At 40.7% G+C, this 20831-nt stretch overlaps 1 protein-coding gene across 5 annotated transcripts in view; it reads left to right on the forward strand.

Moving 5' to 3' along the window:
- The window catches only part of LOC111327439 (transformation/transcription domain-associated protein), a 64516-nt gene extending 43716 nt beyond the window's left edge, over positions 1-20800 (forward strand). For 3 of the 5 annotated variants that reach the window (XM_022931624.2, XM_022931625.2, XM_088739924.1), the window contains exons 77-124: positions 323-383; positions 488-575; positions 680-766; positions 997-1073; positions 1508-1626; positions 1862-1921; positions 2001-2143; positions 2264-2366; positions 2956-3018; positions 3106-3153; positions 3663-3920; positions 4251-4367; positions 4665-4784; positions 5169-5312; positions 5656-5817; positions 6280-6438; positions 7513-7604; positions 8157-8233; positions 8336-8394; positions 8479-8574; positions 8832-8927; positions 9330-9448; positions 9704-9821; positions 10088-10200; positions 10283-10394; positions 10948-11048; positions 11546-11656; positions 11890-12013; positions 12507-12571; positions 12661-12748; positions 12909-12969; positions 13243-13446; positions 13604-13632; positions 13734-13872; positions 14054-14193; positions 14607-14706; positions 15164-15371; positions 15579-15668; positions 15871-15973; positions 16121-16228; positions 16372-16479; positions 16751-16825; positions 16960-17001; positions 17078-17293; positions 17369-17510; positions 17593-17789; positions 18337-18451; positions 19967-20800. In XM_022931624.2, the coding sequence (XP_022787359.2) occupies positions 323-383; positions 488-575; positions 680-766; positions 997-1073; positions 1508-1626; positions 1862-1921; positions 2001-2143; positions 2264-2366; positions 2956-3018; positions 3106-3153; positions 3663-3920; positions 4251-4367; positions 4665-4784; positions 5169-5312; positions 5656-5817; positions 6280-6438; positions 7513-7604; positions 8157-8233; positions 8336-8394; positions 8479-8574; positions 8832-8927; positions 9330-9448; positions 9704-9821; positions 10088-10200; positions 10283-10394; positions 10948-11048; positions 11546-11656; positions 11890-12013; positions 12507-12571; positions 12661-12748; positions 12909-12969; positions 13243-13446; positions 13604-13632; positions 13734-13872; positions 14054-14193; positions 14607-14706; positions 15164-15371; positions 15579-15668; positions 15871-15973; positions 16121-16228; positions 16372-16479; positions 16751-16825; positions 16960-17001; positions 17078-17293; positions 17369-17510; positions 17593-17789; positions 18337-18451; positions 19967-20076 (5367 nt within the window). In that variant the 3' untranslated portion in view covers positions 20077-20800. Of the gene's footprint in view, positions 1-322; positions 384-487; positions 576-679; positions 767-996; positions 1074-1507; positions 1627-1861; positions 1922-2000; positions 2144-2263; positions 2367-2955; positions 3019-3105; positions 3154-3662; positions 3921-4250; positions 4368-4664; positions 4785-5168; positions 5313-5655; positions 5818-6279; positions 6439-7512; positions 7605-8156; positions 8234-8335; positions 8395-8478; positions 8575-8831; positions 8928-9329; positions 9449-9703; positions 9822-10084; positions 10201-10282; positions 10395-10947; positions 11049-11545; positions 11657-11889; positions 12014-12506; positions 12572-12660; positions 12749-12908; positions 12970-13242; positions 13447-13603; positions 13633-13733; positions 13873-14053; positions 14194-14606; positions 14707-15163; positions 15372-15578; positions 15669-15870; positions 15974-16120; positions 16229-16371; positions 16480-16750; positions 16826-16959; positions 17002-17077; positions 17294-17368; positions 17511-17592; positions 17790-18336; positions 18452-19966 lie in introns of all 5 variants that reach the window. The other 2 variants (XM_088739922.1, XM_088739923.1) reach the window with 1 other exon arrangement.
- The last annotated feature ends 31 nt before the right edge of the window (positions 20801-20831 follow it).

The following is a 20831-nucleotide window of genomic DNA, read 5'->3' on the forward strand; positions in this document are numbered from 1 at the left end:
TGGTTGCATTTAATGTGGAATATAGCTATGATATGGCAATTCACGTTAGGTACTAAAGTACCCTGTCAAACATGTCAAGACCAGCGTGTGAACCACGGGACTGACAGCACCATCCATATGCATGCAATGCGAACCTATTCTTATTTTTCTTACTCAATTGTAACCGGAGGCATTTTTATGGACAGCTGCTTTGCTGTGTGCACTTCAGTTTTCTTCGCGCGTGTCCAACAACCCGATGTGGAAATGTAACGATGCAAGACAGAGGACTATATGAAAACGAACGAAAGATGTTCAACAATAATTACTGTATGTTTCTCTTTAGGTTATTCGTGCAATTCACACTCTTCTTGCCAGACTGATGACTCTGTTTCCCTTGGAATCAGGTAAACCTATGGCCCATTTTTTCTCTCCTCAATAAATAATTCACAATACTATTTTCTTGAAAGTGCATTACTAAGTTTGCCTAAATTTGAAATTTCATTTTTAGCTACAGCTACTTCAAAATATGATGAATTAGAAACACTGTACGGAAACATCGGCAAAGTGATATTTGAAGGCCTCACAAACTACGAGAGGTATTCGAGTTTTTCCTGTTGAAAAATTAAAAAATAAAAACATTCATCATTTCTGTGAGCCGTGTGTTGTAATTTATGGTTCACTTTTGTTGTGTACATTTTAGGTCGGCCAATGGAGCAACATCTATTTTCTACGGGCCTTTGATGATGTTGAAAGCAGCCTGTATGCACAATCCCTCATATATTGATCGGTAAGGTGACATTCATTTGACTACGCAGCCAGTTACATGGAATTTTGTTTTGTATCTTTTGAATTTTCATAATTAGATGTACTTTAACTTCATATTGTTTGCACACATTGTAAGACCGTGTTCTCTTCATCCGGTGTTATTCTGTTTTTTTCTTTTATGTTTGTTTTTTTCCCTGCTTGTGTAAATTTTCCAGTGAATATTCTTCACTATTTCTTCGCATTTTCCTATAGGTTAATGAATCCGTTTTTCAAAGCATTACAGAGAATGCACAAGGATCACATAAATGCTGTTCTCGGAGAAAGCACAGGTATTTTGTTTTGTGTTAGAAAAAGAGAATTCTTTTCACGGAGATATATTTACGTGAATGGTTAAGGGGGAGAGTTATGGTTTCGTCGTGGGAGACGCGGTGCCTTGATGCTTACTGCGCTGGACTTCGGGTCAACATGTCTTTGTTCGCGACCCAGCCTGGACATTGTGTTGTGTTGTGTTCTTGGGGAAAAACACTTTACTCTCACCGTCTCTCTCTACACCCAGGAGTAGAAATGGGTACCGGCGAGTGACATGAAATACTAAGGGGTAACTCAGCGTTGGACAGGTACCCCATCCAGAGGGGAGTGGTCGCTTCATGCTAAGGTAGCCGGGGTAAGCTCCGATTGGATGGGTCACTTGGTTCGAGTACAGACTTAACCTATCTATGGTTTCGCCATTGTATTTTTTGTTTGTCTTTTTCTCTTTTCTTAGGTGCAAGTGATATGTTGATTCTGTGTTTGGAGTTAATCCGTGGTCGACTCGGAGTTATGACCGCCGAGATCAGAAAAGTTTTCTTTATCATTCTCACGACGCTGATTGAAAAATCACCTGTGAGTACAACAATTGTTCTGACACTTTTGCAAATGTTGCTAACTCTCGCAGATTGTAGAATGTTGCCAGTGTGAAAGTCGAGGAATGATTTCCCTCTATTAAAGAATTCCTTCCCTGTTCCATTGCACTCACCCTTACAACTTTGATGTAAACATTGCTAATTCTAACTTGCCCTTATTTTTTTCAAAACTTACCCTTATTTTTTTCAAAACTTGCCCTTATTTTTTCGCACAGGATTCCAAACTTCTTCGGGCCATCACGAAGTTTGTGGAAGACTGGATCAAGACCAAAATGGTAAACTCGCAAACTGACATTGTGAAACTTTTTTACTTATAGTTTTGAATCTTTACTAAGGGTTTATGCTTCATTTTAGACACAAATGACGATTCAGCGGTTGCCCACTCTAAGAGAGAAGTCCTTGCTGCTGGTGCGGATGATGGCCAACTACGAGAAGAGATTCCCCGAGGATTTTGAACTCCAAGCACAGTTTTTGGAGCTTGTTAATTACGTCTATAGGTAGGAGGACCGTAAACCTTGCCGAGATCTCACCAGTCTCTGATAGCCTTTAGACATTTCTTTGCAGAAAAGTGAAGAGAATACTCTGCCTTTTATGCTTTGTTTCTTTCTCTGTTGCAGAGATGAGACTTTGGTTAGCACTGAATTGGCTTCAAAACTTGAGCCTGCATTCTTGTCAGGGTTACGGTGTATCCAACCACAGATCCGCTCGAGATTTATGGAGGTAACTTGTTTACATGATCTGCCCTTACTCCTCCTTTCTCCCCCTCCCCCCTTAACAATGAATTATCGTCCCTGATGCGTTACAATTTTTTTATGTTGGGAATGAGGATTTCGCATGACATGGACACACGACGAATTATTTTATTTCAGTGTTACTTATTATAGAATACGGGAGAACTGGTGGTGAAGAAGTCTAGCAATTATTTCAACTATAGGAACCAGTCGCTGGAGGGTCGGGGGGTTAGGGATTCTGGAAGGTCACATAGTTTTAAGGGGAGAACGGAGGGGGATCAATTGTCGCTAATAGAGTATGAAGAGGGGGAATATAGAAAATTGACTGCCAGTGAGGGGTGATCATTAAAATACTATTAAGCATGAGGGGGGGAGGGGGTCAGGAAAAATCCTATCGTGACACGACCAAAATCCTCCTTCCCACTTCCCCCTCCCCACCCAGACGATAGATGATGACCGGTTCCTTAAATACGTTGAGATACATCAGTGAAGTGGCAGTGAGCAAGAAAGTGTATTACTTAAACTTTCCAGTTTGTTGATACTCCTCAATCAACATGGGTTATTATTATTTGTGACAGGTTTTTGATAAAACCATGAAGAAGAAGTTGTATGATCGACTGCTTTATATCTTCTGTTCTCAGGTAGAATTAATGCTCGCTGCATTTGTGTTGTTGTTGTTTAAACACTTTGTTGTACTAAAACGCTGACAGTGCACTTTTTCCCAACAGAACTGGGAGGCAATGGGTCCTCACTTCTGGATTAAACAATGTATTGAGGTACGAAATTGATTGTTGGTAATTGAAAGGAAACTATGCTGATCATTGAGCTCTAGTCGAGTCACTTTGTTATGTTCTGGGGCAAGACACTGTCTCTCACAGTGTTCCTCCTTCCCCACCCCCCCCCCCCCTCCTCCAGAATTATAGATGGTACCACTGAAACGTTAAGGAGACCAAACAAAGTTTGGATCAATGTTTGAGAAACGGCACACCTACCCCTATGATGCATGCGAAATCTTTGGCATAACACCAATGGTTGATCATATTGATTCATTATGTGATAAGCTTTTTCATACCATCGCATCCGATAAAGACCATATGCTGAACAGCTTACTTCCGCTATGGAGACAAGGATTAGTCTGGTACCTAGGCCTTCCATGGCCAACTACACGGTAGGAGTTGGGTAGGAAACTAGAACGGGATAGACTCCAGCTAAAGAACGCCATTAGGCTTGTAAGATTGCCTCCTGGAGCACCCTTATCCGACTCACTCATCGTTCTCTTCTATAGCTTCTTCTGGCTGTGTCTGCATGCGAGAGGCCAGTAACACCCTCCAGTACCTTCAGCATGCTTCCGTCCGTGACGTCATTTCTTCGGGCGGCTGACAACCAACCAAGTAAAGAAATTCTCGCGCATGCTCAGCAACAGAAGACCTCTGTCCCTGAAGATAGTAAAGAAGTAAAGATGGAAACAGACGGCAGCGCTGCTTCAGAAAATAAGAAGGAGAAAGATAACTCGCATTATCTCTTTGAGATCGATGATTCCGAGGTACTTAAGTGAAGTAATACATTTTTTCTACAAGATTAAGATTTTTGAAACTTAAAAGAATAGTCTCATAATTACTATACCCTTTCACTGCCAAGATTTCTTTAGTAATTCTCCTTACCGTTTGCCATATATATTCCTATGATGTTAAATCGGAGAATTTGGTATTGAATCAACCAATAATCCTCTAATTGAACTTATTCTCTATTCTTATCACTTGTCTGCTTGATATTGCAGTGATGAGTAAGGAGAAATTCTGTCTTTGTTACTCGTGGTAGTTTAAGGGTTAACTGAGACATAGAGATAAGCTGTGCTTTTCCTTTGCTGTTGTAGAAACTTCTCAGTGCTTTGGACAAAGGTTCTTCCGCCAGCCGAACAAAGAAGAGAGACGCTGTCAAGTTACTGGCTGAAAAACACGGAAAATTCATGGACAAGTTGCGTGAGGTCAAGGTACAAAATGCTTTTGATGTTATCGGCAAAACATGCTCCTGGCTCCACTAATTGTCGGTGAAAGTGGTATCCATCGATTTTCACTTCCACTTCGGTCAATAATTTTTTATTATTTTTGGGAAGAATATATTTTACAAGCGCTAACTTTCAGGAAATGTTATAAACATTTCTGTCAAAGATTTTAGCCTCGAAAATTTATTTTGAGCTTACGCTCTGAGTCATTATAAACTTTAGTCAGCTCGAAGCTGAACAGAGGTAGTTGGATGTTGTATGTTGTTGTTCTACTTCTTCTTTCAGACTGCATCGTTCCTTGGACCCGTGGCTCAGCTGTGCCACAGGTACTCCAACCTGGCACATACAGTGTGGGTAGACCTGTTCCCACAGCTGTGGAATCTGCTGACTGAGAGACAACAACAAGTAAAAAGATACATTTTCTATAATCTGGCTTGAAAATGCATTTTACTAAATGCTCCAAAGGTTGTAAATCACTGCGCGCGCCCTTAGCTAACTTCACGGGTTTGAAATTTGTCAGTCGGGACATGGCAGCCAATCCTAACACTGCATTCAGCAAACAAACATTAGAACGCGTTTGAAATTGTCATTCAAGACAGTAGCTAATCGAGACACCGCATTTAAGAAGTGAAACTTAATTGTGAACAAACAACGAGTTTGCAACACAGTTTGGTTCCACATAGGACCTAAACCTGCCAAATAAGATCAAGTTAGATTCTTGTTTAGCACACCACTATCACCTCGTTTTCTTAAAGTCATGTCTGTTTTTCCGGTTCGCTTGTTTTCCAGGTACTGGCGGGTGAGATCAGCCCCTTTATGTGTAGTGGAAGTCATCTGGTCCAGCTGGATACTTTTCCCAGTTCAGTTCACACCATACTAGAAGGTGTCTCCAAGTGTAACCCGGCTGTTCCCATTCGACCCTGCATACTCAAGGTAGGATTATGGGTTCACACTCACACAACTAACCGTAGAACAGGTACGTTATTGCTAGCAACCCGTTTTTAATCGACATACGGTTATCGAACGTCAAAAATGGCGTGCTCACTCTAAGACCACATGCTAAGAGGCTTTTTGATTAAGTATCGTCCAATCAGAACAAGAGTAAACATCGCAGAGCCAGAGGGTGGTGCGCGTTTTGTGGACCAATCACAGCGCGGAGCAGCGCAAAACCAAGACAGTCATGGATTGCTTTCGACACTCAATTGAAAATTGTTCCATAAGAAAGTGACTTCAATTAAGCTTGTTTTTAGAAGTTGTTTTTTATTCTGTTTTGTAGTATCTTGGTAAAACGCACAACTCTTGGCATCGTTCAGGACTTATGTTGGAGGACTATGCCAGTTTGTGTGAAGAATATTCCAGTCATCAGATAACACATCAACAACAGCAAGTCATCGATTTTTCACCATTTGAAGAAGATCCATCAGAGATCAACCAACACGTATGTTGTAAACCCTGCGATAAGCAGCTTCTCTAGTTATATTAAGACTCTTTTTGACATCGCCGTCCGTGACCCAGAGGTTGTTACAGGCCTTTTTATCCTACGGATTTGAGAGAGATTTTAAAACATAATCGTTCTCGTTGGTTCATCGATATCGTCCTCTCCAGTTCTTCAGAAACGTTTTGCAGATGTTGAAATAGGTTTTTTTTGTATATATATATATTGATAACTCTCCGTAATCAGAATGGAGCGAATGAGTTTCTATCGTTTGATTTAATTCCAAGTAATTACGACAAAGCGAAGGGGGAGGCGGCGTAGGAAAGATGCAAGTGTCTGTAGTTTTGGTTGATGTTGAAAGAGAACCACGAGGAAACAGTGAAGTAGTTTGGTAAATTTACTTCACTAAAAACGTTTGGCAGTTGTTAACACTCATGCAAGGTATTGTTTTTTTGCTGTGAACAGGAAACTCTGGATGCTTTAGCGGAGATGTACTCATTACTGAATGAAGAGGACATGTGGGCAGGTTTGTGGCAACAGCGCTGTAGATATCCAGAGACAGCCACAGCTATCGCGTATGAGACCCAGGGCTTCTACGAAAAGGCACAGTCTACGTACGAAGTGGTACGTGTAATCTTACGTGATTACATACATGCATATACCTACATATTTATTTATTGCGCCCCCTGAAAAGGGCTTTTCAACAGCAATATTTAAATAACAAATAGACTCACTTGAATATAAATTAAATGAAAATCTTACATGAATTAGAAATAATTTAAAAATCGTAATGATCTTAATGAAATAAAAGATAAAATTAAATATTAACTATTGAATGCAACGTTTCATAATAAATTATTTAAAAGCAGTTCGCATACATTCTTTTTAAAAGTCCTCAGTGAAGGGGTTAACTTTAGGTCCAAGGGCAGTGAGTTCCAAACTTTTGCTCCCCGAAAGGCAAATGACCTCTGGCCTGTAGAAAGTCGACAGTGTGGCAAGTTGAGATCATTATTATCAACAGATCTAAGTTGTCTATTATGAACTTGTGACCTATATACAAGTTTTTCTTTCAAACAGATGGGTGATTCGTCCAAGTTTCAAGTCAATTTGCTTCTTGAAAATTTGGACCAAGATTTTTTAAGTTACTCACGTGCAGTCGGCTTTGATCTTCTGCATCCTTAGGCAACCTTGTCCGGTTTATGATTGCCTTTTTTGTGTTTCTGTATCTAAACGGGTGAATGTTTTTCATTATCCTTCAAAGTGGAAATTATTTTGCACAGCACAAAATGACTTATATATTGTAAACTAGCCACTTTAAGGTAATTTGTGTCTTTGAAACGTAATGAGTAAACTAGACGATCATAGAGATTTCGTGATGAATCTTTCCTTCATGTTTTAACCATTTGACCGCTAAGAGTGATTAGCGTCTAATTTCATCCTTAAATATCATCACCCCTGAATCATACTTAAAGTTCATGAGAATAAGGGAAATGATTAACCTCTAAAGCAGCCCTTGATTATTAAACAAATTCTCCTTGGTAACACCTTGGAAAATGTATAGAGAACAGTATGGAGAATATGCATACTGATGTTAGGGTAGAAAGGGTTAATGCCCTGCAGTCTTCTGTTATTTTATTCTTGGAATCTTACTGAACTTTATACTTTGTTCACGCTGTAAATGTTCTCTCTTCTCTTTAGGTGATGGGCAAGGCTCGTGAAGAACATAACCGCGGCCCAGCTAATCCGCAACTAACATCAGAGTACAATCTGTGGGAGGAACACTGGGTCAGGTAAGTGTCTCAGAGAATCACCGTAAGAGTGAAGCCTTTTAGCTTTCGATGTGGAAGTTCCATACGTTACTTCCTGTAATAGAAGGAATTCTGAGAAGGAATTCTGGCTTAGGGGTGTTATCCCAAGTGTGATCTGCATATAAATTCTCCTTATAAGTTAATGCAGTTGTAAACAAGAACAGTAATGAAAACTCGCCTGTTGATTACCCGTGGAAGTTGTCCTGATCAATGTTGAAACAGAGTAATGACTTTTTGGAAACCACGACGGCGAGTTGTTTATATGTCTCTTAGAAACTCAGCACTGCGCTGATAACTTATGTGGAAGTCTGGCGCTCTGAGAGGTGGTAAATGCATCTAGCCTTTCGCAAACTTAAATAAAAATATGAACTGGTTTTTTTTTTTTTTATTTTTTTTTATTTTTTATTTTTTATCGATGTGTCCTAAGCGTTGCCGCCCCGACTGCTGAAGTCCCTATCGTCACATATTAATCGCAAGAAGTGTAGACAGTAATGAATGTATTTATTTGTTGACAGTTCGTCTCTTCTTTTTCAGTTGTTCCAAAGAGCTCGGTCAGTGGGATTTGCTGATGGAGTTTGGAAAGACTAAAGGCCATACTAATCCTTTCCTGGGTACGATCGTTGAAAGTTACTCACTGCTCAAGTTGATTTTCTCTCGGTAATAATGTGTGTTACTTTCGCTGATTGTTTCTCCGATACTTCCTGTTATTTTAGTTCTGGAGAGTGCATGGAGAGTTCCTGAATGGCAATCAATGAAAGAAGCTCTTGCACAGGTAATTGACGAACAACTATTTGCTCCAAAAGAATATTAGCAATATCAGCATTTAATTTTCACGTGTCTTCCTACGGCTTTTCAGGTTGAAGTCAACTTCCCAGAATCAATCGCGTACAAGTTGAACTTATATCGAGGCTACATAGCCATTTGCCATCCGGATGAACAACACCTCAACATGGTTTGTGCCACAATTGTGTTTAAGATTCTATGAGCACTCTGCCAGCGGTTTGTTCTTCTCGTGATATGAAGTGAAAGTTTTGATAGGGAAGAGAGAGTGACGTGTGGAGATTTGATCTCGATCCAGTCCCTCCTCGTCCATACAACACTGCCGTATTCGCTCTTTTTCAACCAATTGAAACATCTGTTGTTGATCTTGCTGCAGTCATGACTGACTCTTATAACCAAACGCTGTTTTGATCCTTTAATCCGACACAGGTCGACAAACTTGTAGAGCATTCCACAACTCAAGCAATCCGCCAATGGAGACGTTTACCTCCAATTATTTCACAGCAACACATTCCTCTCCTGCAGGTGAGCTTTTCTGATTATCTCTTCTGCCTATTTTAACTCTTTGATCCCCCCGGTTGACTAGCATCTAGTTTTTCCTTGCATTATCTCTCCTGAATCACACATTAAGGTCACAAATTAAAGGAAATGATCACTAACGAAAGAGGGATTTGATTGTTAAACAAATTCTCTTTGTCAGCACCTTGGGAAATGTATAGAGAACAGTATGGGGAAAATGCATACTGATTTAAGGGTTAAAATATGTGGCGGATGTGGACAAAACGCGCTTACGTCGGTATACGGTCAGGTCTATTCTGCATCGGTCTAAAAAACGAAAAAACTGTCTCTTCTTCCATTTTTGCTATTTTTTTTTTTTAATTCACCAATCGCCTGATTTCGATTTCATCTCTCATCTGTTAATTTCAGGCGGCACAGCAAATTATGGAACTGCAAGAAGCAGCTCAGATTCATACTGGTCTACAACCACCGAATGTCGGACGATCAACCAGCCTACATGATATGAAAGCTATTGTGAAAACATGGCGGTGGGAAGCTTCTCCTTTTAATATATAGACATGTATACAGCTGTTTTAATAACAAAGCGAGTAAATTATTGAATTAGTCATTTGTCAAGCTTCCGCCATATTCCCATTGTTAAAGCCGATGACGTGTGTATACGCCTTGAAATGCAGCAGAGGAAACTTCTCTCGGAAAGCACTTGAGAAACTAGAGATGCTCTCAGCTACGTCCCAAGCAACTCTGACAAAATAACACGACTCATTAATTCTCTCAACTTTTAGTAATCGCCTCCCCATGCCATCGGACAATTTATCTCACTGGAGTGACATCTTCATGTGGAGGCATCATCACTATCAGGCGATTGTAGCAGCTTATGAGAGCCAAGCTCAACATGAACCGGTAACTGTGTGTCTTTCCAATCTGTAAATATTTTACTTGGCTTACAGCTTTCGCCTTACTAAGTCTTATCTATAAAACTAAAACCAGTTCTTGTTGAGTCAATGTCCTTCATGTTCGTTTGTACACTCCCCGGTAAACTCTCGGGTAAGCTCACTGTGAACGCGCAAGCGCCTTTTTTTCCTCCAAATCCCTCTCCCACTACCCAAACCAGGTTACGCATTTGCTTTATCAGCATTAAACATCCTTACTCTTTTCCTGTCAAGCAGCAGAGTAACCACTCCATGCTTGGCGTCCACGCCTCTGCTTGGGCCATCATTCATTATGGTTACATAGCCAGGAAACAAGGTCTCACTGGAGTGTGTTTGGACTCGCTCAGCAGGTTGGTAGTAGCACACGTTGTGCAAGTTTATGTGACAAACCTGTTGCAACCTGCCGCTGACCTCTTTCCATGTCTGTCACAGGATTCACACTATTCCCAGCGTTCCTATCGTGGATTGTTTCCAGAAGATTAGACAGCAGGTGAAGTGTTATCTACAGATGGCTGGCGGAATGGGAAAACAAGAACTGCAAGAGGTTAGCGCAATACAAGAGCCACAATGAAAGAAATTTGTTTATATTTTTTCACTAGTTGTCGGACTAAACCAACGCAGCGGTCCAATGTTAGGAATGCGCGAGGGTATCAGTTCTGGCCAGCCGCGCGCCAATTCTCCACAAAAAAAATTCAAAGGAAAACGTAAGAAACAACCACTGTCTCGCAAAATTAGCATAAAAAATTTGGATCGTTCATAGAAATCTCTAAAAGGAAACAAAAGTAGGGAAAAGGAAGACTCGATTCTTCGAACACAAAGTCCATTCAAGTACGCGTTTCATGTTGATTTACCATTCTGTTTTGCATGAGTTTCACCGAGAACGTTATACGCTTCTAAAACACCGTGACTTACTGGCTTGTGAGGATTTTTGTTACTAGTGTGAGAGAACTTGGTTCTGAGGCTTAAAACACGCCATGAGCGTTCGCTCATGCGCAGACGTTTGACTGCTTTGTTAGTTAAACCATACTTTAGGTTCCTCGTTATGAATTCAGAAAATTAGACAAAACTAATGTAATATTTTTCTGTAAATCTCACAGGGTCTTGAGGTTATCGAGTCTACAAATCTGAAATACTTTTCCAAGGAAATGACTGCAGAGTTCTTTGCTCTTAAAGGAATGTTCCTCGCTTACATTGGAAGGTAAATTGAAAGCACAAACTATGAGACAAAAGAGGGACAAAACGCAAAACAGGCACAAATTGTCGCCTTCCGGTGCTTTTCGACTGAGTGTCGTAAGACCAAAAGCAAAGCAATCCCAGCAGCCAATCACAGCCAGAAAAATATCACGAGGAGCCCCTGTGAACTCGAAGTAAAACGAGCAAACTGCCTGAAGCGCTGGAAAAGGAGACTGAACAAGTCGTGTTGGGTTTAGTTTTGAATCAGACTGGCTGAAAGAGTGGCGCTAGTTTTCTGGATCAATTACATAACGAAGTAAAGTAAATACAAAGCCATCCCGGACTACTTTCGACGCTCAATTAAAAATTACCCTGGTTTGGTCAACCAATTTAGCGTTGAGCGTTTTGCGTTAAGAGGAAATGCGAAGGTCGGATATTTTATTACTGATAGTTGCAGACCTTTTGTAGCACTCAAAGTGCCTCTGCTAAGGGTAAATTTGTTTTATTTTAATGTGTTTGTAGGTCTGAAGATGCTAACAAAGCTTTCTCCCAAGCGGTTCAGATGCAGGACACGCTCGTGAAAGCCTGGGCACTATGGGGCGACTACCTTGATGGTCTTTTTGTTTTAGAGAGGTAAGAAAATACCCTAACAGGACCCCCGTTGATACCAATGTTTACTACACTGAAGGGGCTATCCTGTATAAATATAGATGTCTACTCTACTGCCTCAGTTTATAGCGGAGCTCCCAGCGTGCACGCAGCGAAGCACGACACCTATGCTATTTTACATATAAAGCCACGTAAATCAGTTTGTTTTCAATTGTTTATTTTTTGTGCTTCTTCTCGTTTTTCCTACCTGATTGTAGGAACATACAGCTTGGTGTGTCCGCCATCGTTTGTTATCTTCACGCCTGCAGACACCAAAACGAGGCCAAGTGTCGCAAGTATTTAGCGCGGACAATTTGGTTGATGACGTATGATGACGAAAAGGTGTGGTAACGAGCTATGTACGGCTTAATCAAAACCATAACAAAATTCTCTATCGTTACTACTTATCTGTGGCTCTGATCAAAACTGTGGCAAGAGCCTCGAACGATTTGAGCACTACTAAGACAGTGTGTGCGTCATGCCTCTGTAATTGGACAGTACATGTCAAGTGCGAGCGCAGTTGTCGCGCATTTCGCCGAGTTAAGAAGTTTTTTATGAAAACTTCTAACCGCTGGAGAGTTTATTTCTCAAATTTTGTCATAGTTTTGATTAATTGGTCGTCCGATTTTGTTAATCACTGAGATGATTACGGACCGATTAGGACTCCACTCAGTCCAGTTACGCTATTAGTTCTACTGATAAGTCTTATTGAACATGACGGTTTGGCAGCTTGTTCAGAGTTACGCCCTTTTATCACAATCTAGTCCTATTAAACTTTTAGAAGACCATAGGTGGACCTCAGTTATGATAGAAGCTCACTGGTTTGTGTTTTTAGGGTTCGATCGCTGAAGCGGTTGACAAATATTGTGTTGGTGTCCCCCCGGTTCACTGGCTTCCTTGGTAAGTTGCACCAAGTATCGTCTGTTTTGCAGTTGTTCCGTGTTAAACGTACAGAGTCTATCATCTTCATGTCTTTTTTTGTTTCTTAGGATTCCCCAGCTGCTCACGTGTTTGGTTCGACGGGAAGGTCAAAAGATACTAAATCTCCTGTGTAATATTGGTCGAGTTCATCCTCAGGTGGGTGAACGAAAGACTTTTATTACTCTTCCGTTTCTCTTGTTACAGTTTCCTTTTAATTTGTGCTTTTTTCCACGTTGAGTGTGTCTGAGTCAGTAGCCCGGCAATATAGATGGAAAATCAGTTTTTCGTGTGGTTTATCGAATAATGTTATTTTCAGGCCATGTACTTTCCAATCAGAACCTTGTACCTTACATGCAAGATCGAGCAGCGAGAGAGACGTAAGTGTTGTTACTTAAGACTTTCGTCTTTTGGTTTTCTAGCCACAGAATGATAGCTTTTACTCGCCCAACTTAGAGACAAGTTTTAAGGCAAAACACAAGGAAATACAGCAAGCTGTACCCCTGTCACAAATGACGCACCCAAATATTATTCTTAGATGTTCATTTAGAGGCGTCTTCTCGGCCTCGAAGTTTTAAATTCTTAAGCTTTTTTTTTTTTGTACTCTCACTATATATATCAATCTGGTGCTGCACTTCTTGTTGAAATCCCAGATAAGATGGAGGCCGCCGCAGCGAATACCACAAACCAGCGGTCTTCTACTTCTGGTAGCAACAGTACGGTCTCTACAGAATCACAAAATGCGACTTCAGGTACTGCTAAAACCAGTACAGCCGGTTCAGAAACTGGACAGACTAGTACCACAGCCTCGTCAACGAATAAAAATGTTGGTTCGACACCAACAAGCGCTGCACCAGGTATTCACATGTTCTGCACGTGATTGCTACGTGTTTGAATGACATATTTACACTGAATTACCTTTTTGGTGTTGTTGTTGTTGTTGTTGTTGTTTTTTTTCAGTCCTTAGGATGAAAGAAGTGAATTTAGTAATTGTCAATATTTAATTTTTCACAGAAAATGCGGCAAGTTCAGCAGCCACACTGGTCTGTAGAACATTAACTTTGCTTTTATGAAACCTCTGATCATACTATCCTCAAGCTTTTCGAATTGTGTTACATGTGGTCTGTTGTTTTGTTCATTTCAGACAACGCCATCAACAGCCACCCCGACTCCGACACCAACTACCTCTGAACAGACCACAGCTTCGACTGCAGGCTCAGCGACCACTTCTACAACTGCTGGTTCCACGACGTCAAGCACAACTGGTACCCCACAAGGGACGGGTAAGAACATGAATTAGACCCCGGGGAGGGGGGTCAGTGCTGTAGGGAGAAAGATATTAAAAGAAAGGAAAAAGGTTGCATAAGAATATCCATCGGAAGTTAGTTATTGTTAGTCGTGCCCTCCTATATACCAAAAGAACTTTGTATGATAAAGTTTTAACGTACAGCCTCTGGTTTTCAGCTTCAGCACCGACCAGCAGTCATAGTGACCCTGGGGCGATTAGAGCCACGGCCCAGATGTGGCGCTGTAGCAAGATAATGCACTTTTTGAGGGATCTACATCCAACTCTCCTCTCAGCCCTTGAAGGAGTAGTCGATCAGGTATACACACATATAATAAGATTACGTACTGTTGTAAGGGACCTTCTTTTAACTCTCCTCTCAGCCCTTGAAGGGGTTGCCCCTTAGATACGTGTACACGTTCTACGATTATGTACTTTTTGAGTCACTTTCATACTTTTCTGCTCTAAGCCCGTGATGGGGTAGTCAATTTGGTACATTAACATGTACTACGAGCATGCACTCTTAGGGACCTTTATTCTACATACTTATCAGCTCTCGCATGTACTCTTAGCAAATTTATGCACTTTTTGGGAGACCTCAGTCTTACTCTGCTCTCAGCCCTTGAAGAGGTGATTTGGTAATATCAACTAAGTTGAAGTTGTAAATTGGCCACCTTGAAGAGGTGGCCAATCGGATGCTTTTTGATGCGAAAATTTGGTTTTTGTCGGTAGATGGTTTGGTTCCGAGAATGTTGGCCTGAGGAGGTACTGAGGCAGCTGCGCCAGGGACTCACAAAGTGTTATCAAGTTGCATTTGAAACAAGAGGAGATGGTAAGTTTCTAGCGGGGCTTCAACGCGCGCTTCGCGCGTGTGGGGCAGAGCCCATACCCATGGAATATGGTCGACCTCTTTTCGTTTGGTTGTCACGTGACTGACCAAGCGTACGTACGTAGATACGTACGTACGTGCCTTCAGATTGCACGAGTAGGGTAGGGGAGACTATCAAAATGAAGAGAGGGGTGTCTCAGGCGAGTCTTGGCAAATGCACATCTTTTATGTTATCATTAATATTACGAACTTGGGAGGTCCGCTTTTAGGCTTGGCTAAATCTAGCTATTATTTATAGCCGGGGTGGAGGGTCGGAGGATTTTCGGGAGATCACAGATTTTTATCTAAAACGGTTTCGTTCACGTAAATTCATTTTGTAGTCCTTTGCCTCCAATTACGCCCTTCCGATTATTTATTGACTTTAGTTTGATATATTGAAACACTGTCGATCTTCCAACAGTTGCAGCAGCTCGGATCACGCCACACACACTGAGCTTTGTGAAGAAGTTAGTCAGCACATTCGGGATCGGATTTGAATCGGCCTCGAGTGTATCAAGCACTCTTTCATCTGCTGCATCTGAGTCCTTAGCGAGAAGAGCCCAGGCCACAGCCCAAGATCCAGTATTTCAGAAGCTGAAGGAGCAGTTTGCTGTTGATTTCGACTTCACGTAAGCAGCTGGAAAAATAAATACATTCAGGTCCTAGGGGAAATCTACTTAGTGTTGAGGCATCTAGTGTTGAATTATATTGAACATGAACAAGATTGAAACTGTTTTGATTTTTACCTTCTTTTAAGAAGGATAGCAGTTTCGACTGATAATATCCAGATGTTTAAGAACGTATGTAAAATCAAGTGATGTTTTTGTATCCTACAGTCAACCAGGGTCCATGGTTCTTCACACTTTGATCGGTAAACTGAAGAAATGGATCAAGATTCTGGAAGAAAGAGCAAAACTTCTCCCAAGGTAAGACACATTTGTTACAAAAGTGAGAAAAAACCTACATAGTAATGTTTAACGCATTTCAAGATTTTTTTTTTCCAACAGTTGTGGAACGATGTATAGTATTTATTTATGCATGTAGGTGTGTTTCTTGTATGAGGTACACTTAGGGACAAGTTAAAAATAGTTGTCAAGCTAAGCGTGAACCTTACTGTTCTCTTTATAGCTCTTTTCTTTTGGAGGAGAGATGTCGATTCCTGAGTAATTTCACGACCTCTACAGCAGAAGTGGAACTTCCTGGCGAGTTTTTGATGCCCAAGGTCAACACGGTCAGTTGAAAAAGAGAAAGCTGTTCTTTTCTTCTTTCTTTGGAATGGAATTTAGCTAGTTGGATAGAGATACTTGTTTTAGTGACATGTGGTTAATCTCGATGTAGAAAAAAAGGTTTAAATGTGTTTATCATATTTTAATTTCAGCATAGTCCATACTATATAAGGATTGCTCGCTTTATGCCGCGGGTTGAACTCGTTCAAAAGCACAACTTCTCTGCTCGACGCCTGTACATCCGCGGTAATAATGGCAAGGTATGACCATATATGGTATTAAAGTGAATATTCATGATACGTGATATTAAAAAAATACTTTGTTGTTCATAGAATTTAAATCAGTTTAAAGATTGCGCTACTTTCTTGGTTTTCAACTGGTCGAATTGTGTTTTACTTTTCAGATCTATCCATACCTGGTAGTGAACGACGCGTGCATGACGGAATCAAGAAGGGAAGAGAGAATTCTTCAGCTACTGAGACTGCTAAATCTTTATTTGGAGAAGAGAAAGGTACAAGTGATGTAGTTTTAGAGAAGACAGACAGCTATTGTTTGTGAATAAAGAAGAACGATGCAGAAAGATCGTTCTCATTTCCTCTAACAAGGGAAATACCAATTCCGTCTCCCATGTGCCTTTCATGTGACTCAACTGCCTCGATCTCGTGTGTTTTCTGCGGTAGAATCGTTACATGCTTTGAACACAGCTAAAAAACCTCCCCAACCTATATAACTTTAGTGAATACCTATTTAATGAATAGATGTGTTTTGTTTTGTTCGTTTAGGAGTCCTGCAAAAGACACTTGTTATTTACTGTACCGCGTGTGGTGGCTGTATCACCTCAAATGCGACTCATTGAGGTAAGTCATGCAATTTGCTATGATTAGTCACATGATTTGGTATGATCAGCTACGCAGTGCTGTAAGATCGTTTCGATTTATATTACGTCAATTCACCTTTCTTTTCTTTGAATCAGTTTTGAAATATTTTTCAGGACAATCCGTCTTTCATTTCTCTCAGGGAAATTCTAACCGACGTAAGTGAGCATTTTGTACCATTTTTCTGTTTTCTTGCCGGACTCGCTCATGTTTATCGAGTGTTTTTCCTCGTAGCGTTGTGACAAGAAATACGTGGAATCTGATGCACCAATCGCGTTATACTACGAGCGCCTCGCCTCTGTGCAGTCACGTGGTTGCCAGGTGACTCACCAGGTTCTGAAGGACATTCTCAGAGAGGTGCAGCTCACGCTGGTGCCAGAAGTCCTTCTCAAAGAATGGGCCCAGTACACGTATCAGGATCCATCTGACTATTGGACCTTCAGAAAACAGGTACGTAAGACCTCACACTGGTTTTTGCTCAATTGAATATCCGAGTGAACTGAACCTTGTCTTTCTTTTTTGTAGCTTTGCATTCAACTCGCTCTTTCTGGTTTTGCCGAGTTCACTCTGCATCTTACAAGGCTGGGACCAGAAATGCTTCAAATTGCGCAGGACTCGGGCCGACTAACTGTCTCTTACAGTCGTTTTGAGCTGGACGACACCAAAGGTAGACATCAATCGTTGGTAAATCTTTTTATGGTTAAAATTTTGCAATACTGAGTTGTGCTTTTGTTTCATTTGTGCCTTAGGCGAACTGGACGCGAACCGTCCCGTACCTTTCCGACTAACTCCAAACATTGCTGAGTTTGTAACGCCGGTCGGTGTGAATGGAGTGATGACGGCAGCGATGGTGTCAGCGGCGCGGTGTTTAGCTGAGCCTCATTTCAGTATTCAGAGTATCTTGAAAGCTGTGTTACGGGACGAGATTATTGCTTGGCATAAAAAGGTAAGTAAACGTTTCCTCCATCTCTTTGAAATAAAAAGTAAAGATAAACTGAATCCCGCTTTTAACGACATCCATGGCCAGCTACTTAAAAAATCCGACAGAAGGACGGATGGAGGAGCTTCTTGGAAACCTTGGTTGTGGTTTGCTTAATCGTGACCTGATTTCAGACAAAAGTATGTAATTCCCACGACTTTTTTTTAGACCCCAGGGGTCCGTTCCTCGAAGGTCCTGGTAACTTAACGGGCCTTCAAAGCTCTTCAGTTTTCATTCAAGATGGGAGTTTCCTAAGTTTGGAAAATAATACAGTAAGACTGTCAGCTTAAGAAACAAAATGGACTGGTTTGAGTGCTACAAGGTGCTTCTCTATTCTTTAAATTTTGATTCTGAAATATGGCTTCGGGCCCGACATTTGAGAAATGGACCCCTGACTTTGTAAATCCATACCTGTTTACAAATCTGGCCATAAAAAGTTATACTTGGTTTGTGTATCTCTTACGCTTTGTTTGAAAGTTATAAGTAAATGTAACACTTTAACTTCTAAATGCAGGAACAAGACGAGAACCACGCCTTTTCCCTGAGTAACCCACCGACTGATATGGATAGCGAGCTGTTAATTACATTGGTGAATGCAGCAGTAAATGCCATAACCACCAGGCTACAGAGTAAGTCAAAATGTCTTGCAGAAATAGAACACGTCTTATCTTAATCGATACCGAAGTAACAATCGAAGTCTTTGCCAACTTATCTGTTGGTACCACTTATAACAACCTTAGCCCATGAAACATTCGAATTAATCATAACCATTGCATTTTCCTCCAATGCGATTGGTGCTTGAGCTACTTTATTTTTCACTAATTATTCTGAAGGGTTATAATCGGACAGAGTAATCGGACACCAGTAATCAGACAAGTAAAGCAGCCAGTCATACCAAGTCCACTCAGCTAAATCCACCAATCACAAAATTGATTACAATAATCATAGCAATAACCACTTACCCTACAAAACTGGGGGAAATTACAAAATGTCTTTACTTGAGATATTTTCTCAAATAAATGTATTTGTGTTTTGTTTTTTTTCGGAAATTGTAATGGTTATGGTTAATTAGTATGGCGTCAGATAGGGGACAAAATCGATCATCACATTTCGTGTCGTCGGAACTTCGTGATCCCGTGGAAAATTGCTCTTCGCGTCGTCGAGTTCCAGTCTTCGTGTCGTCGTGTTTTCGTTTCGTCGTAATTTCGTATAGTCGTAAGACTTAAAGCTCTTATATCGTCGTGTTTTTGTTTAGTCGTGTTCTTCATTTCGTCGACGACGGTATGTCTAGGTCTGCGGCAACCCAACATTTACCGCCAGTTTGATTCACAGGGGCCCACACAAGCGGCGTGTCTGGTCGTTTGTTCGAAATATAAAGAAATGTATGGGAGAATATTGAAGAGTCGTAATATCGTAAACTTATATCAAGGAATGTCTATGTTAAAAGGCTCAAAATAAATGTAAACCTACCTCACTTGCTGTGTATTGTCGTTTCTGTGGTTCTAAATGGCGAATTTGAGCGATTTGGTAGATTTTGCGTTGACTGTTACTTTACTGTATAACTTAAACGCAAAATCTACCATAGACATAGACATTCCTTGATATAGGTTTACGATATTACCATATTCAATATTCTCCCATACATTTCTTTATATTTCGAACAAACGACCAGACACGCCGCTAGTGTGGGCCCCTGTGAATAAAACTGGCGGAAAATGTTGGGTTACCGCAGACCTAGAGATACCGTCGTCGACGAAATGAAGAACACGACTGAACAAAAACACGACGATATAAGAGCTTTAAGTCTTACGACTATACGAAATTACGACGAAACGAAAACACGACGACACGAAGAGTGGAACTCGACGACGCGAAGAGCAATTTTCTACGGGATCAAGAAGTTCCGACAACACGAAATGTGATGATCGATTTTGTCCCCTATCTGACGCCATAAATTAGTAACAGGACTTCGTATCGTCCATTTCGGTCTGTAATCATACTGCTGATTAACAAATGAGACCCCCTCTTCGCGGTCGTCCAATTTCGAAATCACTCGTTGATATTACAGACTGACTTGGGACTCGACTCAGTCCTGTTACCATCACTAACAACTGAATAACGCATAATTATCATTTTCTTTGTAGACTTGGCGCAATATGAGGGAGGGGAGACTAAGGTGACAACTTTGATAGCAGCGGCCACCAGTCCTGATAATTTATGTCGCATGGATCCAGCATGGCACCCATGGCTGTAGAACACCTTTTTCTTCCACTCCAAGATGCATTTTCGTATGCACACACTGAAGAGCAAAACTTAGGCAACGTACCGAGGCAGTGCGGTTAAAGACTTGCTTTACGACTGGGATTTGATTTTATCAGAAGTATTTCTAGAACCATCTCCTGATCTTTCTTTGTTTCTTTGCAACTGAACACCACCGTTATATCCTTATTAACAGTAACCCTTTGATTTAAAGGCACTTTTCTGATAAAAATGCTCGCCCAGTTCGCATGTCGTTGTTTCTTCAAGTTCTTCGCTTTGCCTATTAGAATTGTAGCATTTCGTTTCTTAACGGCAAGATTTGTATTCGTCAGACGAATTTATTTGATGTCGGTAAAAAGTTTCTAGTTACCGTTCACTACAAAGATGTCTTGTGTAATAACATTAGCATGAGAGCCACATTGTTCTGGAGTTAACATGGAATCATGCTTTTTCAGCCTTTTTAATTTACAATAACTTGTACAAATGCTGTGAACTGGACTTATTGTTAGTTGCTTAGTTCAAGTTGGGCTCTGCTTTTACTTGTGTCACTTTTCAAATGTCAGTGTATCGTGTATTTCCCATTGCAAATCATGTAGAAGTAGCGTAATTTATTTTCTCTTACATTTTTATTTCTCAGTGAAAAATAGCAAAAAGAAAGTCAATGTAAGCGCACATTTATGATTATAAATACTTAAATAAATTAATATCTTTGTATTGAATTTTTTGTGTAGTGGAGTGTAAAAAATACTC

Source organism: Stylophora pistillata, chromosome 12 (genome assembly GCF_964205215.1).
Source record: "Stylophora pistillata chromosome 12, jaStyPist1.2, whole genome shotgun sequence".
NCBI classification, from domain to species: Eukaryota; Metazoa; Cnidaria; class Anthozoa; order Scleractinia; family Pocilloporidae; genus Stylophora; species Stylophora pistillata.